This window comes from Megalobrama amblycephala, linkage group LG16, assembly GCF_018812025.1.
Source record: "Megalobrama amblycephala isolate DHTTF-2021 linkage group LG16, ASM1881202v1, whole genome shotgun sequence".
NCBI classification, from domain to species: domain Eukaryota; kingdom Metazoa; phylum Chordata; class Actinopteri; order Cypriniformes; family Xenocyprididae; genus Megalobrama; species Megalobrama amblycephala.
In genome coordinates this window covers 15,994,811-16,014,037 of record NC_063059.1, presented here as the reverse complement: position 1 = coordinate 16,014,037, position 19,227 = coordinate 15,994,811, and the positions used below count along the sequence as shown (strand labels likewise).

The 19,227-nt window shown below is 36.4% G+C and overlaps 1 protein-coding gene across 2 annotated transcripts in view; it reads left to right on the top strand.

Annotated features, from left to right (window-relative positions):
• The window catches only part of abr (ABR activator of RhoGEF and GTPase), a 343,069-nt gene that overhangs the window by 43,548 nt on the left and 280,294 nt on the right, over positions 1–19,227 (top strand). The window contains exon 1 of one of the 2 annotated variants that reach the window (XM_048161872.1): positions 17,168–17,465. The exons of the other annotated variant lie outside the window; for it this stretch is intronic. Coding sequence (XP_048017829.1) covers positions 17,405–17,465 — 61 coding nt within the window. The 5' untranslated portion in view covers positions 17,168–17,404. Of the gene's footprint in view, positions 1–17,167; positions 17,466–19,227 lie in introns of those variants that run through there. 2 annotated transcript variants of the gene reach the window in all.

The window sequence follows — 19,227 nt, the reverse complement described above, 5'->3', positions numbered from 1 at the left end:
GAGATTTATTGCCAAATATGTTTACACACACGAGCAGCAACAGCAACTTCAAACATCATTCTGAAATAAAATGATTTTAATTCTAAATATGTGTTAAAGCATCTGTTTGCTATAAATTTTCTAAAGTATTTAAATAACGTCTGACTGTCGTGGTAACTTAAGGACTTCAATTTTGAACCATGAGTAAGACTCAAAAGATGTGTCATCGTTTGGCTTATAAGTAAAAGGAAATGCAGTTCTGAGAAGTGCCTAGACCCCCATTCCATTCTTTATCATACCATTTTTGTTTAAAATATCTATGGGTGTCCCATCAGTCATTGGGAGAGAGGTTGAGACGCTTTGCCCCAGTATGCAGTGTGTTACTTGAGCTACGAGATCAAGCTCCTTTCAGTGCTCATGACAGTCTGGAGCTCTCACCACGGAGCAAGTTAATGGCTTCCTGACCGCTCAGCAAGATCAAGCATCAATTTTTTATTGGCCATTTGTGATTCAACAGGAAGAGGACAAATGTGGCATATGTGTGCCCTGTGGTGTGTTTTTGATCTACTATCTGCATGTCGTCTATACATTTTGTGAAGGGGGTTTCTGTGTTTTGGTGTTTCACAGGGCCGTTACACCACAGAGTGCCCCACAGTACTTAGGTTAGTGGTTGTTCAGTTAGTGTTTTTTCTTTTCTTTTCTTAAAGTGTCATGAAACCCACCTGTTTTAGCCTGGTCCTTCATACCTCTGAGCTGAAAAAGTAAAACACAGACCTGCAACACACTCCCTTATGAATATTAAAATATTACCACCGAGAGAAAAAAAAAACAAAACACAAAAAAACATTGTTGAGGGCACCTTGATGCAGTTAAAAATATAAGCCTATCTGACAACAAACTCCCAAGAATGAGGAAGAAATGCGGAAGAACATTTAAAAACTCTAATAATATTTTCAATACATTTACAAGCACTATAGTCTGAACAAACGACACACGTCAGTTTAACACAAAAGAATAAAGGCATAGATACTTTTTAGTCCATTGTTCTTTGAAATTTTGGTCTACATCATTGTGCTCTTTGTATCAAAATAATTTAATAATTCCTCATGTCATCGCATACACGATAAGACGTACGGCACCGTATCAGTGTTCTAATTTGCGCATATATTTTATTTGAAGAAGATGTGATTAAAAATATGCGCATACACAGTTCTGAAACACGCAAAAACTTGAAACACGCATGTTGTTCATGTTGTTTGAATTCTCCACTGTAACGTAATCTCATGAATAAATGCAGAGAAGTGCTCAGAACCGGATGACATAGAATCATGCCTCTCCAGCCCCTGCAGCCAATTATACACTCCGGATGCACGCTTCTACGTCAGATTCCATGACGTTGCTTCGACTTTGCTTTTCAACCTAGAAGAACGAAATTGCTAAAAACACAAAAATAACCAATTTCCACTTCTTACTTAAATTTATGAGTGGTTTTAGTGTTTTCAGTGATGTGCAGCCTGTACATATCTGTTCACATTTCAAAAATTGTGTTTTGGCATTTCATGACCCTTTAAAGGGACCGTTCTGCTGCCTCTTTCATCATTCTAAATTTTTACATTTAGTCTCCTCAATCTTGATTATTTGATTTTGTCATCATTATGGCCTCACAATATATTGGTACCATATCAGTTATCAGACAATATTAGAAAGGTTTTATTTTATTAGTATTGGCTAGTATTGATACTTAAATGTGCATGTGGTAATTTCCCTCTTTTTATAAATTTAGATTACCTTTACTCTCATCTAATGCTCAAATAAAGTTATGTTTTATTTGAGTTTGTTTTTATTTAGACATAAACCAAAAACTAGTTAATAATCAATTAATTAGTTGTTTACAAACATTTAAATTGAAAATAAGATTACATGTATTTTTTTTTTATTTAGTTATAAAATTAAAAGAATGTGAAAGCTGAAACTAAAAGTATCAATGTGGTAGGCACGATACAAATCATATTTAGTGAAGTTTTGTTCACGCAACATAGCCTAACAGTTCGATCTTGAGATTTAAAGGGGTCATGACATGGATTTTTTTGTTATTTTAATATGTTCTTTGCTGTTCACTTGTGAACAAAATGCTCTGAACAAACATACTGAACAAACAGAACAAACTTCAGTGCGCAATCCAGGTCACCATTAACTCCCTTGGGTCGGCGGTCACACCGGCGATACCACCTCGGTTTTTTTCTTACCAGTGTGAAAGAGACTCAAAATACTCCGTTAATGTTGCACATACAATTAAGAGTTATACACCATTTTAATCTGTGGAATATCTTCTTTTATTTGTGTACACTCAGAGTAAAAACAAAATGTTGTGCTTTTTGCAAAATAAAGAAAACTAACATGATGCGTGATCTGTCGTCTCCCTCTGAACAAACTCCAATCTGATAGTTCTCAGAAAATGAACTGTAACTTAGTGAATACTAATTACAAAAAAATTAGACTTATGTCTAAAGAAACGTTGAAATATCAGGTTTCAAACTGTGTAAGTCAAATCGAAAACAAATATTCTCTGTTTATATAATCTGTATGAAAAGAGAGCCATGTTAGAAGTCCGTGATTCAGCTCATTATCCGCTAATGCGGCCACGCCCACGCCAGATGCAAATTCTGAGCAATACATGTATACATTGTCTCAATCGTGTATTTATTGTCTTGAAAAGTGTTTATCTGCATATTATAGTGATCTCTGGAAGCCTCTGTTAGTTCCTGGAGTCACATGGTGGTGGTTCTTTTAGGAGGCATTTGTGGACTAGATGTGCGCAGAGCGCCCTCCGGCTGCAAGTATGAATTGAAAACACAGTATCCAGCGTTCATAGTGATGACAATAAATATTGAATAAATATTACTCCTCTGTATAGAAAACTGACATAAACATATGAGAATCCATCAATATTTCTCCAAATGTGCATGCTTTTAACATAATTGTTCAGACACTTTGCAGCACAGAAATACATTATATTTTAAAGTATATAATAGAATACCATTATTTTAAATTGTAATAATATTTCACAGTATTGCTATTTTTTCTGTATGTTTGATATACACCATGATGAGCTTGAGACATGATCACAGAGGGTTTTTTTCACAGCCTACCTGACTGAAAGGCCTCAATAATAAGCAGGTCATTACAACTCATTATGCGATTCTTTTGTTTTCTCAGGTGTAAGTGACCCATTATTCATGATGATTCACGCCTCCACGCATACTGTGTTTTTTGCAAAAAGTGTCTTACAAAAACTAAATCAATATATTGTTATAAATGAACGAGTAGGCAGCATAATTTTTACATCATTTTGAAGCAAAAACTCCAACCTCCAATACCCAGAAGTCTTGTGAACACAGATTTAATATATATATATATATATATATATATATATATATATATTTTGGCTTTATTTCAGTGACTTAAGTTTTTTGTTTTTTCAATAACCATGCATAAAGGTTATTCCTTCAAAAACACAAACATGTACATACATGTTCCTCACATATTATTGTAGCCTAGTTTGTGCTGAATACAGTGTAATGACACTTTTTCCATTAATATGTTTATGAACAACTGAAAAAGCACAAATGTCAGGGCATGTCAAAACTTCTCCAGGGCCCCAAAAATCCTCAGACCCTAGAGGGTTAAAATAAACCATCCACTTGTTTCCTATAATGGGATCCTTCTGAAGTCTGTACAGAGGCGCAAATGAGCTGTTTAAACTGGGCACGTCAAATTGAAAGTTCTTTCAGCCATTTGTCCTGTTGACAGACTTAAGTGTGTGGAGTATGTCAGAAACTGAAAGCACATCTGTATACTGTACCCAGTGTAGACAGCATCAGTGATTATAATGGGTTCTTGTTCGCTTTTGAACGCTATTTAAAAATATTTGTCCATGTCTTGCTCTGGAGGCAGGCATATGCAAATGTTTTTGAATATCAATTTTTAAAATTGGATAGTATAGTTTTTAAGTTTAGGTTTTACTTTTAATTTATATAGATAAAATGGAAATGAATTGTAACTCTCACAAGCCACCATTGTGTTGATGTCCTGTTGGCCTTCATCCAGAAACAAAAATCCATATTTGATGAACTGCTACTTATCTCTGCCATGTGTAGCCTCATATATATATATATATATATATATATATATATATATGAGGCCCAAGTAGGCTACAGGATGGGAGGGGGAAAAAAACTGAAAAAAAAAAAATGCAAATTTTTTTTGTCACTGAACTACTGTAATAAAAAGTTATAGTTTTGCATATACATAACTCCTGAATAAAAATTAAAATGTGTTTGGACTGATTAAAAAAAAAAGTTTTGAACAAATTTTATTGGTTTGTCGATAGTGAGCGCAAATGCAGGTGATAAGCGGTTTTATTAAAGGCAGAGTAGGTAAAAAAATGTATAAAAAACTTTTTTTCAAAATTTGTTTAAACTTTATTTATATATCAATACATAATTAAAATGTAAGTACTCTGAAAAAGAAAGTATAAAAATCGAGTGTCTGTAGACCTCTCACGACTGTTTTAAAGACAGCTCATTATTTCCATTCACTCCACCCCCTCCCTTCTGGGCTCCTTCCAAAGCCACGCCCCCAAAACGCATAAACGTGCGACTCCGACCACTGAGCTGGAAGACGCATTATTTACCTGAGACGAGCGGAGAGGAAGGAGCACAGTGCATGTAGTGACATCATGTCAGAATCACATGTAATAAAAATAACTTTATAATTATGAAGATAAACAAACAAGATGTATTTTAGTACTCACTATCAAGCTAGCATATTGATATTGGTAAAGTTTAAAATATATATTTTTTGATTTGCTAACGAGCTAGTTATCTATAAGGCAAAGCTAAAAACAGGTTGCATGATACACGTTTTTCCATTACCATCATTTACACTGTGATGAAGATGAATTTCGTGTAAGATTCATAACATATACGTTGTTCTACAGATAAACAGAGTAACATACACTCAAATATCAACTCACAACTGCATTGCAGACACAAAATAATAACACACACATACAACAAAGTGTGTACGACACACACAGATACAAGATAAAGACATCAGTAAACATAGGTAGAGAATATAAAAACAAAACAAAGGCGAAAAAAAACGTGCAGGTAAATAGATTATTTATCGTCTCTACTACGGCTCGCTAAGTAATGCTATGTTAGCTATATTACGCAGCTACGTGTGCTAATGACACATGCTTCATGAACAAATAAACAAAAAAATATGTATGATCAAAATACAAAAAGAAAGATTTACCTGTCCAGCAGAAATAAAGCCATCAAGGAGTCACTTTTCAGCCCCTTGAGTTCCCTCAGTTCTCGCCATCGCTGGAGAGCCACGCCGATATTAACTCGCGTTTTATTTCTTTGTTTATCCAAAGACTTTTTGTTCATTGCCTTTTCTTGTACTGTTACTGTCTTCCTTTTTTTGCCTGGTTTGCCTTCACTAACTGCATAGGCCGGTACTGTGAATTTTGCTTGCTGTTTCTCTGCCATTGTTTTGGTATTCCTAGGATCCATGCCTCTTGAATTCCCCAAATCAAACGTGCGCGCGCAAGTGGGCAGGTCATGTGTGGCAAAAGGGTGGTTGCCATGGTTGCGAGAGAGTGACAGTCGCCTAAGCCAATCCTATGTTTCGTCCCGGATGGAAATAATGAGCTGTGTTTAATACAGATTAAACGGTCTAGAGTCACTCGATTTTTATACTCTTTTTATCAGAGTTCTTACATTTTAATTATGCATGGATATATATAGAAAGTTTAAACAAATTTGGAAAAAATTTTTTTACCTACCCTGCCTTTAAGCGAGTCATTGAGTCGTTCATTCACGATTCGTTCAAACGGCCGATTCATCAAGAATGAGACAGATGTTTGTGAATGGGTCATTGAATCTTTGACTCGCGATTTGTTCAAAACACGATTGAGTGTTGCTGTGAGATGCGCTATGTTTTGATCTTTGTTTGGATTCATCGGATCTATTTTCGCTGCTAAAATAGACCAAAACAGTCATTATTTCGTCTAAAATGTAAGTGACTTATTATTAACTTGTTTGTTGAACTGTCATATCAGTGTCACATTTTCAATCGCGAGGTGATGGTCCATTAAGTGATGGTCAATTGTCAGCTCTCTTGGTCGTCAGGTCGTGTGATGTATGTTGCTGAACTGTATTCAAATGTTATAAATATAAAAACACCACATTTTGAAATTTAACTGCAGTATGTCAATTTAGTTTATTTGTGTGTGCTGCGCTCATAGACTTTAGAAAACGGCGCTCATTTGTACGGTGGCCATGAGAGCTCAACGCGCTGCAAATGAAGAAAACACATGCAAATAAAGAAAACATCTTCATCAGTTTGACAACACATGCGCTGCAAATTCCACAACACTTACAAATAGTGAAACGCGCCGCAAATAAAGAAAACATCTTCATCAGTTTGACAACACATGCGCTGCAAATTCCACAACACTTACAAATAGTGAAACGCGCTGCAAATAAAGAAAACATCTTCATCAGTTTGACAACACATGCGCTGCAAATTCCACAACACTTACAAATAGACAAACGCGCTGCAAATAGCACATACCAGACCCAGCGATCTCAAGTCCTTCTGCGATGATCTGAATGATGATGATGACGGTGACGATAATGATTAGGCTTCTTTTAGAATTAAAATAATAATTTAATTTGCCCCGCAATAATTTATAGTGCATCATGCATAACCGACGCGATGAGATTAGCTAATTAGAAAAACTCAGCTAAAGTGAAAGTAAAAACTCAGCGATGAGAGCTCTACTTCAACATGTTCTGATAACTATTTAACCTTAATTTATTTCTTAATATTTCTCTTGTGGCCCATACATATTGAAAAAAAATGAGAAGAGATATAGGTGTTACTTAAAAAAAAAAAAAAAAAGTAAAAGTTTTTTTCAATACATATGGGCACTTTCACTTTCTGCAGTGAATAATTGACTGGGATTTGAGACATAAAATCAAGTAAATTATTAAAAAATATTTATTATTTATTATTAATCATTTATTAATAATATTTTAATGCAAAATAATATCCCCCAAATCGTTTGTCCTGGCGCCGAGACTGGCACAGACCACAACGAAAATGTTATAGGGAACACATTCACGTACCTGTCTGGGACCGCTGGCTGGGATTGTTCATGTTTACTCTTAGGTGGTGTGCACCTGAAAGGTGAGTTTTTTCGTTTTGTTTGTTAACATTCTGATTATGAGCAGTCCTATTTGCAGCGCGTTTGTCTATTTGTAAATGTTGTGGGCTTTTGCAGCGCGTTTCACTATTTGTAAATGTTGTGGAATTTGCAGCACATGTGTTGTCAAACTGATGAAGATGTTTTCTTTATTTGCAGCGCGTTTCACTATTTGTAAGTGTTGTGGAATTTGCAGCACATGTGTTGTCAAACTGATGAAGATGTTTTCTTTATTTGCAGCGCGTTTCACTATTTGTAAGTGTTGTGGAATTTGCAGCGCATGTGTTGTCAAATTGATGAAGATGTTTTCTTTATTTGCATGTGTTTTCTTCATTTGCAGCGCGTTGAGCTCTCTCGGCCACCGTACATTTGTTTGATTTCTCCTCGAGAAGCTGCGCAAGCCTCAAAAGTTTAAGGTCCTTGCACCCTAACTGAGTCCGAAACTGTCGTATTCGTTTTTTCATATTCGTCATTTGGTGGCTCTCAGTTGTCAAAAACACCCCTCAAAATATTTGCTACGGATGCGAAAAATGCAGAAAATCGAACCATCCAAATTATTTTTTATGACGGACGGAAGTTTCAGAGGCTGCAAACGTATAAAACGTGAGGTCGTATTTAGGGATTTCCCCCCTTCTATTCTATGTATCCCTCCCTCTGCTGAAATATAAATATAAAATATATGAAAAAAATACCCCAATGAAATTGCCAAACATGCGATTAAAGCTGCCTCAAAACTGTGCATGCATGTATATATTTGTTGTCATGGTTTTAAAGCTATTGTTATCCAATTTGTTGGCCTTAAAACGTCTTAAAATGCACATATGTACACCAGGGAAATCTAAATTTTCTCGGGGGAGCATGCTCCCGTCCCCCCCTAGCAAACAACATTTTCTGACCTCTGGAATTATGAAACCCTGCGTACATCTTAAATTCTATATAATAAAATCTGAGGTAAGGTTTGTGTCTCGTTATTCTATTAATAACTACAGATTGATTTTGCATTTCTATCAGAAATTACGAATAATGTCATTGTAGTGGTGCAAATAACTAAGCTAATACTTCAAATCTCAAGGATAAATCAGAAGATTTTTTTAAAACATGTTTCTGTAACAGCTGCCAAAAAAATAGTATATAGCACTGTGGTTTTTAACAAATTAAAAAAAATTTCAAAACATCCCCCCTCTGTTTTTTCACAAATCGCACCCTATATATATATATATATATATATATATATATATAAACGAATAAACTAGTCAGAATATAGGCTACAGTTAAAGCTTTCCTTTAGTTTTTGTGAAATGCTCACACGCACTGGGGCCCCAACTGCAATGAACCAGCTTTGGGGGGGCCCAGCTTGCAAAAGGTTGAGAACCCCTACCCTAAACCTACCCATCACAGAAAACTTTCTGCATTTTTACATTTAAAAAAAAAATATCATTCTTTATGATTTATAAGCTGTTTTCCTCATGGGGACCAAAAATGTCACCACAAGGTCAATGATTTCTGGTATTGTCACCCTTTTGGGGAAATTTTGTCCCAATAACGTAGAGTTTACCAGGACAACACACACACAGGTTTGTTTTGCTATCAAAGTGAGGACATTCCATAGGCGTAATGGTTTTTATTCTGTACAAACTAAATTCTATTCCCCTACACTACCCCTACCCCTAAACCCCTAAACAGAAAACATTCTGCATTTTTACATTTTTGATAAAACATTGTTTAGTATGTTATATAATATTTAAAGCTATTTGAAATATGAGGACTCATGAAATATTTAATGTTATAAGTGTAATACCAGTGTAATACCCATGTCATTATACAAATTTGTGTCCTCATAAATCACAAACACACACACACACACACGCACACACACACACACGCACACGCACACGCACACACACACACACACACACACACACACAGGACTTATTTCTGTCTGTTTCTTATGTGTGTATGTTTGACCTATATTCTGGTCTTTGTTTTAACATTCTGTCACTTTGAATAGTCTCATGCACAGGCACAAGTGTATGGTGCAGTGATTGCTTTGTGCTCACGTTTACATGCACCCCCCCCCCCCCCCCCACACACACACACACAAATACATACTTGGCAAGAGACAGCACTTTAATTTGGGGTCTTTGGGGGCCTTTCTGAAAGTCTGACTTCAAACGACCTCTGGCAAGTGTGTGTTTGAGTTTATGCACATATAGATCTTGAGTGTTTAAGTGGATACTCTGAGATGCACTGTTTATGTATGACTCTGTAATGAGCGAGAATACTGTATGTGTATGTGTGTGGATTGTGTTCTTTGTCTTGGGTTTAGTGCCGGCAGCTTGCTGTGAGGGGTTGGGGGAATCCTCCCAGAGCCTTTGTGTCCTAATTGAAGTTGTTCAGTCTGGCTTATCACAGCCCCTGCCTCTGTGTGTGTGTGTGTATGTGGGGGTGGGGTTTGGGGGAACAGGGATGTCTTTTTAGGGGTTTGTGGGGGTTCCTTGTTGCCCAAGGCATGATGCATTAAGTTCATTAATTCTCTCTCTCCCTCTCTCTCTGTTAATTGGCATCTTTATCACTGAAATGAAGGGAGGGCTTGTAAGCATTGATTTCATTGTTACATCCATGATCGGGTGAGATATGTCTTGTGAAGTAAGTAATCCTTTGTAGTTCAGACTCAGAGAGATAAATTAAAGCATGATAGAGTGTGATGAAATGTTTGTTGAGGTGGATAATTTTTAATTAGGGGTACTCAGATTCTAGTATCATTTGTTTTGGGGTTCTATCATACACAATTTCTATAAGCAATAATTATTATTATTCTGGCCAATAACGGCAAGCAGACATTGTTGTATTATGGCCAATAACTAACCAAGAAATGGCCAGTAATAAAACACTTTTTAAATATTATACTACCATTCTAAAGGTTGGGGACAGTAAGACATATTTTTTTTAAAAGAAATTATTACTTTTGAGCAAGAATGTATTAAATTGATCAAAAGTGACAGTAAAGAATTGTAAATTGTTACAAAAATTCTGCTTCACGTAAATGCTGCTGTTTTGAACTTTCTATTCATCAAATAAAAATGTTAAGGAGCTCAGCTGTTTATAACATTATTAATAATAAGATATGTTTCTTAAGTACCAAATCAGCATATTAGAATGATTTTTGCAGGATCATGTGACACTGAAGACAAGAGTAATGATGCTGAAAATTCAGTATATATATCACTGGAATAAATTACGTTTCAAAATATATTAAAATAGAAAACTGTTATTTTAAATTGTAATAATTCTTCACAATATTACTATTTTTACTGTGTTTGACCAAATAAATGCAGCTTTGGTTAGCACAAGAGGCTTGTTTCAAAAACATAAAATTTACCGACTCCAAACTTTTGAATGGTAGTGTACATATTCATTAATTAAAGTGTATGTGTTTTTTAATAGTGCAGAGGAGAAAATACCACAATTACCAAAATTGTCAAGAGAGAAAATACCACAATTACCAAAATTGTCAAAAATCTTGTAAAAGAAAATAAAAATAATTATGTGGATAACAGAAATTTATTGAACAGAAGTTGTTTTAAAAAATCATAACTGATATCTTGTTAGTTTCAATTCAAGTAAGAGGTCAGATGGATTGATGCTGTGTGACGTTTAGAAAAACATACTCGCCACTTGATTGAATTTCACAACACGTTGTTTCATGCTGTTAGACTTATTTTGATATTAAGCTTGAAATGCATAAAAAATGTTTCAGCTTTAAAACTGAGATACTTGTATATTCTTCAAATGCATTATTCAACCATGATACCCTGGACAGATATTACATCAATCATACATGCATATCCTTTAGATCGACGTATCTGATGTTTAGATTGTGCCAGTGTGAGATGTGCATCCCTGTGCATATCTTACACAGCATGTGCTTAACATGAGCACCATCAGGCTCATCAGAACCAGTGAGAATGAGATGAGCTGCCACAGGAACCGACAGAGAGAGATTTGACATGGCCCATTTACTCCAGACCTTACACACTCCTCAGTGGATTTTTCCCTCTTTCCTTCTGTCTATCTACATCCCTCATTTTTTTCATGTCTTTGGAACCAGCCTCCTGCTGCGTGTGTTTCTCCATCCATCTTATGTCCTCCAGAGTTTAGAGATTTCCTTCATCTCCTTAGGTTAGCGGTTCTGGTATAGCGTTCTAACTCTCTCTTTAAAGCGTGTAAACACACACACTGAGCAATATTTTGAATATTCAAAATATATTTGCAATGATTTAGAGACAAAGAGAAAAATAAGTGACATTATAAATGTTGCATTGGTCATTGTCAGGGGCGGCGCTAGGGGTGGGCTAAGGGGGCTGGAGCCCCGAATGTTTTTCCAAAAGCCCCGAATCTTTCAGGTTTGAGGTTTCTTAACAGTGTCAAAATATAATTTTTCTAAACATATCTCTCTATTAAAATATGTTAAACAGTTCAATATCGCTTTTCTACAGTATCCATACACCGGCAGCGTTTTCTCTCTCTTCTCTATGACAGCGAGTTCACGCACACCGCAAATGTACACAGCCACGCCTACTGTCACTCACTCAGGATTTTAAAGAGAAGTGTGCACATTTGCTCACGTGATAAGCTGGTGATCTGGTGATCAAAATAAAAGCTCAAGGATTTATCTTAATAATTACTACAAAAGTAGGCTATTGTAATTTCCCTATACTGTTGTGTAAAGTAACTAGTAAAAATTGTCATTTATTTTAAAGTGCATTTGTTACAATATGTGGATATTACTGTCATATATGAATAATTATATAGGCCTAAAACATTATTATATTATTATTTTATTGTAATAATTGTTTGGCATAGACCAAGACTATATCACAACAAAATTTTCCTTAGGGGGAGCATGCCCCCAGACCCCCCTAGAGGAGGTACACCCAACATAGTTTTACAAATTCCAGTGGGAAATAATGTACATTTTATGAACTTTACTCAACAATACTACAACAAAGCTGCTTTCATGTCAGTAAAAGCTGTTAACAGAAAATTAAAATGTCATTGGACAAAGATTTGATTTGATTTTATTTGATTTTTTTTTTTTTTTACTCTAACTTTAACTTTTCATGTAATGAGAAATGTATGATGCCCTTGCAAATTGCAGCATTATACCAGCACATATTGTCTGAATATTGAGCTGAAATTTGAGCTAGACAGTATTTACTTTGGCTCTTGCTTAAGCATAAAATTCAAGACATGCATGTTAGATCTATAAAAAAAGTGGAATTAGATTTGTTAACTTTGATTTATTTCATTTCCATGACTCAATTCAAAGCTGTTTCAGTGAATCGATTCAATTAAAGATTCTTCACAGAGGTCTCTGTGTGGATATATTTAAATCTTTTAGTACAAATATACATGGTTAATGTTGATGTTTGTTAGTCTGTATTGTCATATTGGTGCATATAAACAAAATGAACATTTTTTTTTTATTTAATGTATATTAAACTTAATTATTTTTAACTTCTTTAATAACTTAATCTTGATGTGGTTCCTCTAAAGCAGGGGTCATCAACTATATTTGTCCAAGGGCCAGAATTTTTCACTGCAGACACTGTAAGGGACAGATACTCGTAATATAAAATAAAATTCGAATTGTATCCTAATACTGTATGTTATTATTTGATATACTAATTGAGCATGCAACGTCAACTGGCGGCCCGCGGGCCAAATCCGGCCCGCCAGAGATTTCCATCCGGCCCCCAGAATAATACTGAATTCAGGAATAGCCTTGTAAGAGGAAAAAGTTTAGGGCTGGTCCGAATACCATTTTTTGATGAACATCGACTATTCGAAGCTTCGGAGAGAGGGGCTGAACATATTTTTCTCTCTAATAAAGGCAGGAATCTGTGTCTGTATATCCGTTTGCATTTTTATTATTTCGAGAACCGTTCATCCAATCGACTTCACAGGGGAGTGCAGTGTCGCATTTGGTGCAATATAGATGGACACGCGAGACGCGACACATTCAGAATTAATAAACTTTTAGTAAACTACAGTTAGAGCAGCGCGAGCGGGAAGCGGCGCACCTCACGCGGGCAGGGCTTATGCTCCGAGAACGGACACTGCACTAGTGATATAAAACGCACACACACAGGTCTGTTAAATTAAGCAATACTTTTAAGGTAGTCTAATAATTTTCTGACTAACAAATTGACACAGAAATGTAAACAAAGAAAAACGAAATTAAGTTAAATTAAAAACGAGATTAATTTAGATTTATAATAACGGGTAAAAATGCTAATACATTTTGTCTATTATTCTATTTTCCACAATGTCAAAGCAACAAAACACAAGCTCAGACATGCACAAACTCCGCTGTTCTGCGCTCTAGCCAGAGAACACTCCCGTTGCTGGAACACGCGTCGGTTCTATTTCTAGCATGCACGCGTTTTCTGCGTGTCTCGAGGGCGCCTGAGACGCGTGTCTCAGTGTGCAAACTCCAACCTGTTAAATATGGGAGCCGAAATAAAAACGGACACGCCACGCAGCTGAGTCGCTCACGCAGCCAGTGTGTCGCCGGCCTTATTCAAGGGGGAATGAGAACCGTTTTTTATTTTTAATCTAACGAAACAAAAAGCCTTCTGAAAAGTAGCTTGTGCCATAGCCTGCCTTCAGTCAAGAATGACGATAAACGCGTTCTCTCATTGAACATCTTTTATTGTTTCACGTGCTCATTTTTTCACAAATGTCAAAATTTTCCTTGCCTGGGATTTGCGCACAATTGCGTGACAGTGATGGACAGCTTGAAAGCCTCACAAATATGAAGCCTAAAATATCGCTATCGCCCCCTGGTGGCTTGCTGCAGTACAGGTAATATGTAAAAAATAACATAAATTTGGAATTAGAATTAGTATATCAAATAATAACATACAGTATTAGGATACAATTCGAATTTTATTTTATATTACGAGTATCTGGCCCTTACAGTGTCTGCAGTGAAAAATTCTGGCCCTTGGACAAATATAGTTGATGACCCCTGCTCTAAAGCCATAAGGACAAATGCAAAAACAATGACACATACATTAAGTATCATCCAAAGGCATAACAATTTTTATGGTATATATTTTTTTTATTTTACCCAACCCTAACACACACCCTGTGTTTTCTGGAGAGCAGGAGGGTGTTACCACATCACCCCAAATCCCTGAGGAGGACGCCTAATGTAAGAGCTGCTCACGGAGAGAGAAGGGAGAGATGAGAGGGATGAGAGATGCCTGAGAGGAAGAGGAATTTGAATGAACATTATCATCTGTGGTTGCTAGGGTGTTATGGGTGTTAGATATTTGTGTACTGGCCCAAAATAGTCCACTCTTATAGTTCACCCAAAAATAAAAAAAAAATAAAAATAAAAAAAATGTCATAATTTACTTACAGGTTTGGAACATCATGAGGGTAAGTCTTTTTTCTTTTGCAGAACAAAAAAAGCATGTTTTGAAATTGAAGGTCAGTGGTCACCAAAATGATTTGGTTACCAACATTCTTCAAAATATAATTATTTTGTGAAAGAAAGCAAAAGAAAGAAAGTCATACAGGTTTTGTACCACATGAGTGTGAGTAAATTATGACAGAATTCATTCATGGGTGAACTATCCCTTTAAGTCTCTGTGATATTCTGGTCCCCAGATATAACTTAAGGCCCCGATATACTCACGGCGAAGTTCTTTTTGGCTGCGTTCAGACTGTCAGTCCAAATCCGATTATATGTATATCAGATTTGTGTGTCCATGCTGTTTTTTCATTTTACGGAATATCTGCATTTGTTTCTATGTCATTGACATTGCTTGGTAGGCATACTCCAAAAACAACAACCACAACATGGTAGGTTTTGCTATACAAATGCTGTCTTATTTACAACATGACAATGTGCAGCCACCGCGCTGGACTACTGCACTACTGCACTACTGCGTCTTACGAGGCTGGTATGGTATTTATTACGTACTGTTGTCTCCGCCTGTCTCAAAACATGTCTCTGTTATATTGTCATTTTCTGCTCGTCTGGCACTTTGCAACAACACCACCTTGTTTCTACAGTTACTTTCATGTTTCCTATCATTTATGTTTTACATGGTGTGACAAAGTCACATAAACCACGTAAAATTCGATCAGAGCGGTCAGATTGAAACGGATTTCCAGAAATCCGATTTGAATAGGATTTCAAACCACATATGAATGTAGCTCGGAATGGATTTGTTATTTGTTAACTACATTTCATGTAATTTGTATTTATTTTTTTATTGCCATTCACACTTGCTAAATCTGATCAGATTTCAATCAGATATGCACAAAAATCAGATTTGGACTGAAAGTCTGAATGTAGCCTTACATTGTTTGCTTAGGGGTAAAAAGAAGTTTAAGAAAGCATCTGATCATAGTGATGTTGAGTGTGATATGTTTGCGTGAGCTCTGCAATTTGACACTTCTGCCAAGTCATGTCACAGCTATTTATGTAGCACTTTATACAACAGATTGCTTTAAAGCAAGCAGCTTTACAGTTCTAAACATGAAAAAAAAAAAAAAAGAAATGAAAAAAAAAGTGTCAGTGTTGCTTTCCAATAGAATTACAACTTCAGTTTTTATTATAAAAGCCCCAACATACTTCAAGCAAAATCTGATTGGTTTGACATTGACTTCTGTGAGCTTTGTATATTGCTACACTAATGACAATATACAATGGACCTTTTTGTCCATGAAATTTCAACTAAATTTTGCACCTTAAGGCAAGATTTTTTTTCCCACTGCTGTTTTGAAGGGGACCTATTATGCAAAATTCACTTTTGCCTGGTGTTTGGACATAAATGTGTGTTGGCAGTGTGTGGACAGAACCACCCTATAGTGATAAAAATCCACCCACTCCTTTTCTTTTTAATCCCCATAATCATAAGCAGTGTCTCAGAACAAGCCGTTTCCAGATCCCTGGCAGTGTGACGTCACAAAAGCCACAAGCCCCCGCCCACAGTGTTGACTGACACTTAGGTTTGAACTTAGAACCGCCCAGAGTGCGTTGTTTACAGCGAATCCGCCATTGCTGCAGTTACTGTTAGTTGTAACGAGTGTTTCTGTGTTCTTCGCAATGTTTGTTGGTGATAATACAAGGGAAAGAGAGAGAGTTTATGGATAATATTTTAATGCACACTTGCAGTGTTTTAGAGTGAAAACAGACGCTTCATTTTTTGTGTGAAGTACAATAAACGTCATAAAACTCATCTGTTTAGTTTTGGCCATCATTCGGACGGTACAACAGGCCTGTACTAATATAGTAGATGAAAAACAAGAAGGCAATATAAGTTATAACCGTAATTGAACTAAACTATACCTGTTCTATCTCCATGCAGCATATATTCAGTGCGTCCTGACTGAAACCTGTCACCGGAGAATGAGCTCTGCAAGCTCCGCCCTCTTAGGCCGAGCACAGCAGCTCATTTGCATTTAAAGGGACCACACTGAAACGGCGCGTTTTTGCTCAACCGCTAAAAGTAGCAATTTTAACATGCTATAAAAAATTATCTGTGGGGTATTTTGAGCTAAAAATTCACATACACACTCTGGGAACATCAGAGACTAAATTTACATCTTGTTAAATAGGGCATAATAGGTCCCCTTTAAGTAAAAATCGAAATCACAAAAATTTGTGTTTGTTCCAATCCATAACCCTAATTATAAACAATAGTAAAATGGTACTTGCCTTAGCAACAACTACTATAAGAGATAAGAGTGAATGAAATTATAAAATTGAGGCAGTGGACTGAAGAAAAGGGGATTGAACGAGAGTGAATGAGCGAGGGAGAGGGAGAGAGAGAGAGAGAGAGGAGTGCCTCTCCTTCCCATAGCAACCGTTGGCAGCGAGCGACTCCAGCCTGTTGTCTTACATGTGAGGAGCTGTAGTACGAACAAACACACACTGATGCGTGGATCTCTCCTCAGCAACATACATCGGTTTTGTATCTCAAACTCAGATATGTCTACCTCCCCCCATAATCACTAAGGAGATCAGGCGAGTTGTGGACGAGTAAAGGGAGAGATAGAGTAAGGGAAGAGATCGGGGGAGTGTTTGGAGGAGACGCAGCACTGGAGGAGACGGCAGGCGGGGGGATGGAGCACCTGAGCACTCGTGAGCTGCCCAGGCTCTCCTGGATAGACACTCTCTACAGCAGTATGTATACAGCCTCTTTCCTCCTCGTTCCAGCATCTCTGCTCGTGTGTGTGCTAATAATTTTATCTTTTGCTGTATGTGAAAGAAGGTCTCAAGCATGTTGTGTTTGTTGTTTAGTAACTGTGTTTTTCTGTGATGCCTGTCAGTCCTTTTTAAACGAGTACAATGATACATGAATATGGTAGTAAAATAGTACCATGGTGTATATCAAATTACTGTACATTGGTATTCTTATCTAATACATTACTGTGCCATAGTACCACTTCAATACTTTTATTGTAATTAAAAAGTCCCTTTCCTTCATATTCCGGCTTTTTTCCTTGTCTGCCTCTCTCCTCTTTCTTTCCTCTCTCATTCATATCTTTTTTTCTTTGTCTCTATCATGTCTTTTTCTTCTTTCTTCCCTGTCCTCCTTCTGGTGTTCCCTGTCCACCCTAAAACGTAAACTGTTAAAAAAAAAATTTTAGTTATTGAATTAAAGCTAAAATAAAATAAAAATATTAGATAAAATAAATAAATACTTTAATTAGAAATGTTGCTTTGAAAATTGACAGATACTAAAATTTATTTTCCTTTCCCACTTTCATCCCTGACTTCCTTCTCTTCTCCTTCTTTTCTCTACTTCCCTTTCCTTCTTTCTACTCTTTTCCCTCTCTCATTCCTGTCTTTCTTTTAATTTTTCTAGTTTCTCTTTTCCTTCTCTTACCTCTTTTCTCTTCTTCCTTCTCTTATTCCTGTTTTCATTGTTATTCTCTACCTTTTGTTTTCCTTCTCTCATCCCAGTCTTCCTTCTTTCCTCATTCATTATGAACAGTGATACCAAATTTGTTTGTGTGAGACCCAAAGTACATGCCGTTCTCATGAATATTCAAATATTGTGTTGACTGTTTACAGTCAGATGGGCTCTTTATCTCTGGGTGGAAGTCATGTGGGCAGAAGCTGTCAGCCGGGGTTTGTGGGTAATGCTGGGCTGAGGAGATGCACTTGTGGTTGTTTAGTCTGCCGTTCATTTGCTCTGGCTGTAAGGTTGAGTTACATAAAGCGCTTTCAGAGAATGTTAAATGGAGGAAAGACTGGCAGAAATGCGCAGATCACACTGGAGGGAGGGGGGGTTGTTGGAGAGGGCGAGCTTGTTTCATTTCATTCACTAAGGAGAATCCATTGAGCAGTTAACCAGGAAAAGACTAATCCTCCACAAACACCCCCCCACTCCATAATTTCACACTGAATTATATGAGATTTGTGTGTTTGTGCATGAGTGATGGTGTTTGTGGGTCTGTGTTATAATGTATATAATTGTCAATTCAGGAAAAAGGGGCAATCGCCCCAGATGTTATGCACCCCTTATCCTCCCCTATATACACCCTCACATGTTGTGTGCGTGTGTTTTTGTGTTTGTGTGTGGTTTGGGGATGTCAGTGTTACCATGTCAGTGCTCAAATGCTTCAGGATTGAGGGAGCAGGAAGCAAGATTAATTTGTTTTACTACCGTGGATTTTTATTTGCTTGCTTTTTTGTTTGTTATATAAGATTAGGTATCTGCATGTTTTGAACACGATAGTAGAGGTAATACACTGATTATTGCACTTAAACTAATAGATTATTATAAATATTGACTTTTTACTTATTTTTTTTATCTTAATCACTTTTAATATTTTTTTGTTAAATATTTATTTATCGCTGCACTTTTGTTTTATTTCATATAGTTTTTGTTTATAATAAAATAATTAAATGTATTTAAAAATATAATTTAAAAATATTT